The 10,439-nt window shown below is 40.9% G+C and overlaps 1 protein-coding gene across 1 annotated transcript; it reads left to right on the forward strand.

Annotated features, from left to right (window-relative positions):
- The first annotated feature begins 3,191 nt into the window (after positions 1-3,191).
- Positions 3,192-9,591, forward strand: LOC118235317 (dynactin subunit 3-like). The gene is made up of 7 exons (XM_035432535.1): positions 3,192-3,350; positions 3,918-4,002; positions 4,704-4,790; positions 4,945-5,028; positions 6,928-6,986; positions 8,176-8,235; positions 8,816-9,591. Exons 1-7 carry the CDS (start codon positions 3,249-3,251, stop codon positions 8,900-8,902), a joined length of 564 nt encoding a protein of 187 aa, XP_035288426.1. The 5' UTR covers positions 3,192-3,248; the 3' UTR covers positions 8,903-9,591.
- The last annotated feature ends 848 nt before the right edge of the window (positions 9,592-10,439 follow it).

Raw genomic sequence — 10,439 nt, forward strand, 5'->3', positions numbered from 1 at the left:
ACACAGATAGGTCCCGGAATGCAGGCACTCCCAATAGGGAGAGGTTCCAGATCCTGTTCCAGTAGGATCTGGCACAAATTAAGTGTTGTAGAAGCTAACACATGTTGTCTTGGAACCTATTTGTTTATGCTTGTGTATGTGTCTATGCGTATGTGTATGTGTGTGGGAGATGTCCGCGCAAATGAGTGTGTGTGTGTGTGTGTGTGTGTGTGTGTGTGTGTGGGTGAGTGTGTGTGTGTGCGTGTGAATGTGTGTGTGTGTGCATGAATATTTGTGTGTGTGTGAGGTGTGTATGAGCTGGAGACAGTATGTATACATGAGGGGATATCAGTTTTTGGAGGGATTGGTGCATTATCACAATATCTTCACTACCAGGGATTTTCCTGGTGCATTTAACAGTAGGGGACTCAGTTTCACTGATTCTATTAGAATGCTGATACAGCTCATGGGGATCAAGGGAAAGGCTGACCTATTTGCCAGTTAAGATAAGATGAGAGAACATTATGACACAGAGTGGGATATGGGAGAAATGTGGGAGAAAAGGCATAAATGTCCACAATTATGCATGTTAGGGGAAAGGGGGATATGTTTAACAGATATATATGCAAATGATTTATTCACATATCATGTGGAGATTAAATGAGCTGCATCTTTGTTTATATGGTAATTAATTATTAGTACTTGTGTCCAAAATATAAAGATCAGTCATGCTCTTTAAAAGCAATGCTGCATAGAATCAATGCACATAAATTGTCCTTGTCTCAAATAACTCTACTTTTTAAATAGTATGACACGGCATAAATGTACCTGTTAACAAGGAATACCAAGGTGACACTGCAAAGGAGGTGAGATGATCTCTGTTGTCAAAAGGCAGCTATAAGAGAAAACATAATTTTGTTGCCAAAGTGACGAAGGGCGAGAATCTTAAGTAAACATTCATATGCATACAAGTGACACATCATGATTCATAACATACATTATACATGAACTCCACAAAGGATTCTCTCTCTCTCTCTCTCTCTCTCTCTCTCTCTCTCTCTCTCTCTCTCTCTCTCTCTCTCTCTCTCTCTCTCTCTCTCTCTCTCTCTCTCTCTCTCTCTCTCTCTCTCTCTCTCTCTCTCTCTCTCTCTCTCTCTCACACACACACACACACACACCTCCCTCTCCTGATCTTCTGTATAATGGCCGCGGTATTCTGTACCAGGTTAATACCTACAAAGTTCTTTTGCTAAATTGCCAATCTCCTGGCTTCCCAGGAGAGGAGTTTGTTTGCTCATCCTTCAGGGCACCATTTTGCATATTTGCCCAAGACTCAGTGTGAAAAATGAAGAACATGGAGGCTTATTTTTGCTAGTAGCTGGTAGATCCTCAGGGCTATCTTCTTGCCTCAGGTGATAATTGCTGTATATGGTGGAAGATGAGCAGATAAGCCCAAGGCTCTCCCATGGATTTTGTAAAAAAAAAAAAACAACATCCATGTAACCATCTGCCAGCTCCTCCACTTCCTCATAGGATAAAATAGTGATAATGGCTATAGACAAATTGCTAACAACCTTGTTGAATATGTCATTTTGAAGACATATTCATATGCACAATGTATAGAAGACATTGTGCATTGGGTCTTACTAGCCAATCCAGGTCTTTGGTTCTCACTTTGTGCAAGCCTATCCATCCGCACAGCCTGACTGCATCCATCATCAGGTCAATAACCTGTTTCGGTTCAGTTGCATGCCTATTTTTATGCAAAATAATCTATCAATAAAAAAAATAAAATAAAAATGTTATTCTTTTTGAAAGGTAATTTCTGAGGTTTGGTATGTCTATGCGAGTTTGTCTACCCCAAATCTCTAATTTCTCTGATGGAAGTGTTTTTCAGTACACTAACAGCAACCACTGCTTATATAATATGCATGGAATGATAAAATACCTGAGTGATTGTACTGAATATCTACTTTGAGAGGGTATTGATGGGGTAGCTAAATTGTAAGTGTTACCTTCAGGATCCCTGAATCTGCCTACAATGTCATTGTGACAGGTATTCTTATATGTACATGCACTTTTTGCATGAATAAATCAGTGAGGAAACACATGCAGTGCCCTCAGAGTTACCACGCACCCACAGGATTTAGGGAGGTTCAGAGATTAGGATATTTGTGAAGCATTGCTTCCCCCTTGTGGTGATGCCTTAGTCTTGTGAGAAAAAAATATTTTCACGAAGGGCTATATTACATACTTCAGTTAGCCTACATTACATTTTTTGCATCTTCCCTCTGTCACCAACACTATTCTGATTATTCCACATACTTTTCTTTCACATCCACTAAACATACATTTGCTGATATTATTCCCAATTGGTGTGAAGAAGGATGAGGGAGTATTTTCAATGTGTCTGGTCACACATCTAACCATGCATGCGCGTTCTCAAAGACTATTGGGTGGGTTTATGCACTCAAGTCCTTCTAGTGGCTGGCCCCAGTAAAATAGTTTCTCTAATTATTCCACTGAGAACCAACACAAATATCCATCCATTATCTATACCTGCTTATCCTGAGCAGGATCGCGGGGGGTGCTTGAGCCTATCCAGCGTGAAATTGGGCGAGAGGCAGGAATACACCCTGGACAGGCCGCCAATCTATCACAGGGCACACACTTCATTCGCACTGCAATTTAGAGTCTCAAATTGGCCTATCTGCATGTATTTTGGACTGTGGGAGAGAAACCGGAAGAAACCCATGCGGACACAGGGAGAACATGCAAACTCCACCCCGAAAGACCCCAAGCCGAGATTCGAACCCACAACCTTCTTGCTGTGAGACAACAGTGCTACCCACTGCACCACCGTTCCACCCCCGACACAAATAATTTAGCTGAAAAGCTTTCATTTCGGTTTAATTCAAGTCTAAAAACACACAGGTAGGCTAATTGGATACACCAAATGGCCCATAGGTATGAGTGGGTGAGTGAATGGTGAGTGAATAGTGTGTGTACCCAATGCACGCTGGGATAGGCTCCAGGACTCCCCGCGACCCTGCCCAAGATAAGTGGGTATAGATGATGGATGTGTGGATGAATGGATGGACGTACTAGTAGGCATATTATTGAGATAGTAATATATCCATAATATGCCATCACTCCAGTCCAGAAGGTGGCGGTAATGCACCACAAGTTGGTTTCAAACCGCATTAAACACAAGAAGAAGACGACGAAGCACTTCCGGTCTTGCTTTGACAGCAACAAACACAGCGAAAATGGAAGACGGCAACTACATTGATAATTTAGAGGCCCGTATTCAAACGCTGGAAAAGCGTGTATATGGAGAAAAAGGAAATCGGACCACCAAGCACGTCAAGGTACAGTGGATAGCTATTAAAAACTAAGCATCAAAAGCCGAAAGATTTGCAGTTAACGTGTTGGCTCCCTGTAATAGTGTTTCCAACGTTAGTAGCAGCTGAAACAACAGCGGATGTTTCTGAGCATCTGACGTCTACACATTAGTGTAACGTCTTTTCAAACTAACGCATAAACAGTCACATCTTAAGCATTATTCGGTTATGTCTGTATATGTGTTATTATGAAACCCTATTGGTTATTGGTTATTTAGCGGTTAAATTATGTCCAAAATGTCCGTTTTGTCTGTTAGCTTGATCTGTGAGGGATGGGAGACCAACGGTGCATCTTCCATTCACTTGACGGGATGAAGGGTGTGGCCACCCCACTTCTCGGCTGTTACACTGTTTCCCGGTTATCCCGTTTAAAACCGTATTTTTACGTTAGTTACTCGGGGGACCATGATGAGTAATTTGCCATATGGCCTGTCATATAAATGACACAATCGTTTGTTTTGTTTTATTGTGTTTATAAAACTATCATAATTTAGCGTCATCACTGTAATTATTCTCCGTATTTTTCCCTGTCAGTGCGCTGATTCAATGGGAAGGATCCATGCTGCTCTCGGGAGCACAGCCAACAAGAGGGAGCGAGTGAAGATTTTGCACAAAAAGAGTACGTGACGTCAGAGGTTCCGGACGGAGCTATTTTGAAGGCTCATTGTTTCGGGTTTTTTATTTATTCATTTATTTATTTATTTATTTATTTTTATTAAAATAAAATGTAAAAAAAAATCCGAGGTATTTATCGGTGTTTCTTTAGAATAATAAAAACCCGTTAAAATTGTCTGATAAATAGCCTAATGTGAAAATCCGATCATAAAAATAACAATGCAAAAGATCAGGGTGAAAATTAGATTTTAATTCCTAACATTGATAACGTTGATACGCATTTAATCTATAGCTTGTTTGCGCTTTTTCCCCATTCTCCCCATTTTTCCCAGTATTTTCTCTCCAATTTCTGAAAGCTTGTTCCGAGTCACCCTGTATGCCCAATTTCGCCACAAGAGGGCACTGTTTACTTAATCTCACATAAACAGGAATGACTTTGTAGATTTGTGGAAACAGAAAATCCAGGTGAAAATCAGTTTAAACTGATCAGCTGCTATAAAAAAATTAATTTAGGTTAAAATTGATTTATAAAAGCCTTGCAATAAACCTTAATAATTTTTTATGATGGTTTTTATTTATGGGATGAAAATTCTCTCAAATAAATCTCAAAATAATTTGTAAATATGTCATTGGGAACATAGCTAGCAAACAGGGATGCACATCCTCTAAGTACTATTTCTGCCCCCTCTTACTCTGTCTCTGCAGTTGAAGACCTGATGAAATATCTGGACCCCCAGTTCACTGACAACATGGCCATTCCTGACACCATGAAACTGGAGTACATACTGGCTGGTAAGGGAGTGTTGAATAAGGAATAGTCTGTGCCTCACTCTTATGTGGCAAGGATGCATACTAGTGTTGGCACATAGAAAATGAATAAATCATTCTGTGTTAAGAGTCAAAAACATGGAAAATAATGGGACTGAACCCTTCTTTCTGTCCACAGAGGAGGAGTTCCTGTTGACCCAGGCCTCTTTGCTGGAGCAGGTCAGCAAACTGCAGCCTGTTCTGGACAGCAGCTATATCAGAGGTCAGTGGTGCCACCTGATGATCTCTCAGCCTCAACTTGACTTGAGCTGTATTAATTCCCTGCTTCAGGAATAATATATGATTGCAATGCGGAAGGGCTCAGTGACAGTTCTTTTAGCAGAATGCAGTTTCTTGTGTTTGTGAGTGTGTGCTTATTTTTACAATATATTCTGTTGACCATTGCTTTCAATTTATATTGAAGCTCTAAAAAATGCTAGACTACTCTCACCTCACCCACGCTTCACAATATCTTCACTACCAGGGATTTTCCTGGCTCAAAATGAGGCCGAGGTGGTAACTCACTTGTGATCACATGATTTTCAAATTCTTGTTAGTAATGTGAATTGTGCCTTTTAACAGCCGGTAATGATGACTGTACTGTATTTTTGCAGTCCATTTACCATTTTTCACCTGCTCCTCCTCGCCAACTGTCTTTCGAAAAAAAAGAGAAAAGTGTTATTGTATGGACCACATCTACAAAGTTGACATTAAACTGATAGGATTATCATTTAGGAAACATTTCTGAAAACATTGGACATGTTTGGGCCAAAAACAGAACAAGATTGACCTGTTTGATCGCAGCAAACTCAGAGCGATGTCTGATCATGCACTCCTTGCATACAGCTGCTGTAGCTTTGTGTTCTTTTTGGTAGCGCCTTTCCTGGTGCATTGTGCTGATTATGACACAGCACCACATTGCAGTAATGCTGCCATAACAATGCATGCAGTAACAAATGATAGAAATCCACTGAGTGTACCATTTGTATTTATCATGTTTTTTCATGCCGACACCGGTCAGAATTTTGTGGAGGCGGCACAAAACTTGATCGAGGCAGCCGCCGCAGAATTCTCTATGCAGGACAAACCCTGACTGCTTATCAGTACGCACAATACTAGGTGCTTGTCTTTTGCCAAAGTTCTTAGAAGCCTGCCCAGTTTCCTGTAACTTTTAGAATTTATGAAGTACGTGCTTTAGACTCTCAGAGGGGATTTTTCTGTCTGACTGCATGAAAAACCTGGGAGAACATGAGGTGCAGTTACAAAACAACAAGCCTGCCGTGTCCTGGGTGCTGAGGAGGCAGTCCTACTGGAAGTGTACTCATGGATTGCAGTGTGCACTATAGCTGTCAGCTGTCCCACAGAAATGCCTATCAAAGAATCTTTCCTTAAATGGATAACCTTTTGAATATATTTACAAATGGGATGTTATAGTTGAGTATAATTAAATGGATGATGAATGTGTTCAGCAGGCAATAAGGTTTCAAAAAATTGCCCTTTTCATACTTTTTTATGCTCATTTTTCCAGTCAAATGAATCATTTTTTGACATTCATATTATGTTCAAATTATTAAATTTGCTCTGACAAACTTAGTGTGTGCTTTTCTGCAGTGTGCTATACTAACAAGCTGTCAGTATGCCTGCCAGGGGCAGAATTGTCTGAATCAGCAGTGGGAAGGATTGGGATAGTGAGGCCAGTGGGGTCAGTCTGACAGAAGATTACATGATTCCAGTGCCAGGATACATACTGTACACTAAGGTACCACTTGGGTGTTAGCGCTGTAATATCAGGTGGCAATAAGTCTAATATGACATCCAGAGATGACTCCTGCATGGTGTGGAAAGTAGCCTCTGATTGATGCATGTATGCATCTCAGCAGAGTCAGTTGTTGCTGTGCTGCTTAGATGAGAATCTTAATTCAATACCAAAGGCAGCAAAGGAAGTACTCCTTCAAGAGTGAACACTGTCTCATCACGTACGACAGCATTTGACGATGTGTTCTATGGGACGCTATGCTGTTAGTAGTTATGCGTCAGTTGGGCGCAGGACGGTGTTTTTTGTGGGACTGCGTGATGTCACACAGGCTTTGTTTGTCTGAACTCCCGCCTGCTTTCCCCTCAGACGTCCCTGAGCACACCACCAAACTCCAGCGCCTGTCTCAGATCCACATCAAGCAGCAGGTATGAAGCGCCTCTCTTGCCCTGTCCCCCTTTCTCTCGGTCTGCCTCTCTGCCGCCTCATAAGAGAAGGCCCATAATTTGCAAAGAGAAACTTTATGAGCCTTCGTGAGCATCTACATTAATTACCCTATTTCTGCAAATACATTTTACGATATCTGCAGCACAGGTTTATCTAGCGATGTTAGCATTCTGTGACAAATTGGTAGAGCTGGCTTTTTGTGGGGGCAATAAAAACTAATTGCCTTGCTGAATAGTAAAATAAATGTCAGTGCTGCTCTGTAACTCATGACCTCTCACCGCAAGAGTAGACCCCCTTACGCAGCTCCACTCCTCTCGCCTTCCAGGAATGTTCTGTACCCAGAATGCTTTTCAGCATAGCAGCGCAAAGCCATGTAGTTGGGCTGAGGTGTTCCCAGTTGTGCAAACTAGTGCTGCACGGGGAACCGGCTCTGAAGTAGAATCATTAAACCATTATTTGAAAAATGGTTATAAAAAGGTGTCTCATGCCCTGTTTTCTATAAGCTGAGCAGAATATCAAAATTTGCCATTTATCTTCATCTTCACATGATGGAGCACAAGTGCACCACCAATGTGTGTGTGCTGCATTGATGTGCATTAGTGGCTGAGAATGAAAACAACATGAGGTGTATATGAGAGGTAAGAAAGGGTAGCTAACACCCGCATGGCAGTAGCAAAAGTGAAAACTCATGGCCATTCCATGCTTCTACACAAAACAAGGACCAGAAGCAAACTACTGCACTATTTTGTTTAAAGAGCAAATGATAAGTAGTGAATTGCATGTCATTTCATCTGCTCAGTTGTTTTCCTCTCAGAGTGCAAGTTGTTAAAATTTTCTTATGGTGGAGGATAACCCTGACCCCCGTACATGGTTAAATCCTCAAAAGTTTGCAGCCCTGTCCATGGAATGGGAAAAAAGCATGGTGGTACTTGGTCATGCAAAGGCTGCCTGTGGCCTATTTGGCCCGTGTTTTTGGGAGAAACTTGTACGGTATACTATTTGAATACCACAGCTTGCCGCTTCACACCGCTGCTGCTTTCTGTCTGAGGCACTTCTCCCTCCATTAAATATTTCCCCAGGGGTAACCCTGATTTTGGTATCACAACAACACTAACGTGTGTGTGTGTGTGTGTGTGTGTGTGTGTGCACCTTTATGTGGCTTTCTTATAGAACCAGAGTGAGACACTGTCCAAGGAGGTGAAGAAGCAGTTTGAAGAGTACAACAAGATGGTATCCTTCCTCATGATCTCAAAGTAAAGTCTGTAAAGAGACATCTGACCAATTTAGTCTTGTAAAGCTCAGATTGTAAATTTTCTTACAGCAGACACAAATTGGACCCTGTGGTTTCATTATATACCTTTTTAGGTTCAGGCTGAAAAGTTGGTATATGTGTCACAATCGGGTTCTTGGTGATGACCTGGTTATTGCAATCAACCTCTCCTGCCACTGGCCCATAGTGTTTGAAATGGAATGCAAGATTGCTGTTTTTCATTTGTGTTATCATTGTACCCAAAATAAATATTACAGTATTGGACAGCTCAGTCATCCTTGCACAAGGAAAAGGTCATGACAGAAATTTCAGAGAACACTGAAAAAGATTCATTATAAAACAAGGGTAATTGGATAAAGCATGTGATCATAAGACAAATAAGAGACAGGTAATCACAAAACCCAAACAAAACTAAATCCTACAGAGCAAAAGCAACTTGCTTGTGTCTGTGGTATGCAACATATAGATGTGATTTAACTTGGTTGTGTGTCTGGAATTTGACCGTTGCCCCTGAACCATTGAACCTTAACCCTGCTGCAGATGTTCCTGTTGTCCAAGCAGTTCACCCAGTGGGATGAAACCCTTCGGCAGCTAGAGGGAGCCACGCAGGTCAAACCCGTGGAGTAATGATGTCACCGCACCCCGCCATAAAAGGGTTATCTTTTCAGGGGATGGTATGCATTATGTCACCTTAATTACCAGGGAAACCCAGACCTAATCCCTCCCCCTCATTACCACTTCACTTCATGACCCAGGTGTTACTGATATTCTTATTCCTTAAATTGATTTATATCGCCCAGTTCTGTGTGCAAAAGGAAATTGGATTCTCTATCTGAATAGTACTTCCAACATGAAAGTGTGTTGTCTGTCTGAAAATATAATATTTCATTTTATCTGATTATTTATATGATTGTCTTGGCATTCTGGTTGAGTTTGTATGGGAGAGGAGGGTGTTCATGACTGTAATTAGTGAAATGGACTGTGGAAATGTAATTGTTATTTTTTAATAACGATGATGATTTTAGGGCGCTTGAAGAAATTAATTTGTTTGGGAGTCACTGACAGGCCTTTCTGGATAAGGAATCACCAGAACTGATGTGACCCTGGGTCTGCACACACTTGCATCAGACACATTCCTTTTTGGGGGACTGCTGAGTTATGGTGTAAATGGTCACCCCATACATGTATTAGTCTGAGTGGAAAACTAAACCTTTTGGGGGGAAGATTTTGGCTCCTGAAGGGTCCCACAAAGCCCTTCAACACTACTGAGATCTTTTAAAAGAAGGATGCAAATAAACTTTCAAAATAAGTTTCAACTTTGGCCTCTTCATTTTTTTTCTTCCACAGCAAATTAATAGACTACCCTTTTTTGTGGAAAGGAAATGTATTAATGGAATGGAATACATTGTATACACGAAGTAGGTGAGAAACATGATAGCAATTTCCTGAAATGTTTCTGTTCACTCCATACTGTGTCTACTTAGTGCTGTGAAAAAGGATTTGCCCCTTCCTGATTTCCTCTATTATTGCATTGTTGTCACTCTGAATGGTTTCAGATCTTGAGACAAAAATGTAATAAGGAAACTTGGTAAACCCGATGATCCAAGCACGTCGATCCACAAATCTGAATGACTGAAAAAAAACAAGTTTCAAAGTCCTTGACTTGAACCCAATAGAGGTGTTGTTGCAAGAACTGAAACAAGCTCTTCATGTTCGAAAAACTACCAATTTTTATTAGGCTAATTAAAACAGTTCTGCAAAGAGTGGGCTAACATTCATCCACAGCGACGTGAAAGACTGGTAGAAAATTACAGGAAGCGTTTGGTTGCTGTGATTGACACTATAGGTGGTGCAAGGGGGTTTCTTTTTTCACATGGGTGATGGTTTGAAAACTTTTTCATTAAATAAATGCACTTTTTAACGGCTTTACTCTGTTTCCCTTTGTCTAATATTATTTTGCTAAAGATATGAGACAATGTAGTGTGACGCATTCCATTATAGAGGAAATCAGGAAGGGGGCAATTCGTTTTTCACGGCACTATACTGTTCATATTATGTATTGTGATTTCATTTTGTGTATTCTACTCAAAATCATGGTAAGTCCTCCCCAAATATTCCTCAGGTTTAAATGGTGAACGTTCGTGTCTGCATATCGAGCATGACA

Source organism: Anguilla anguilla, chromosome 1 (assembly GCF_013347855.1).
Source record: "Anguilla anguilla isolate fAngAng1 chromosome 1, fAngAng1.pri, whole genome shotgun sequence".
Lineage (NCBI taxonomy): Eukaryota > Metazoa > Chordata > Actinopteri > Anguilliformes > Anguillidae > Anguilla > Anguilla anguilla.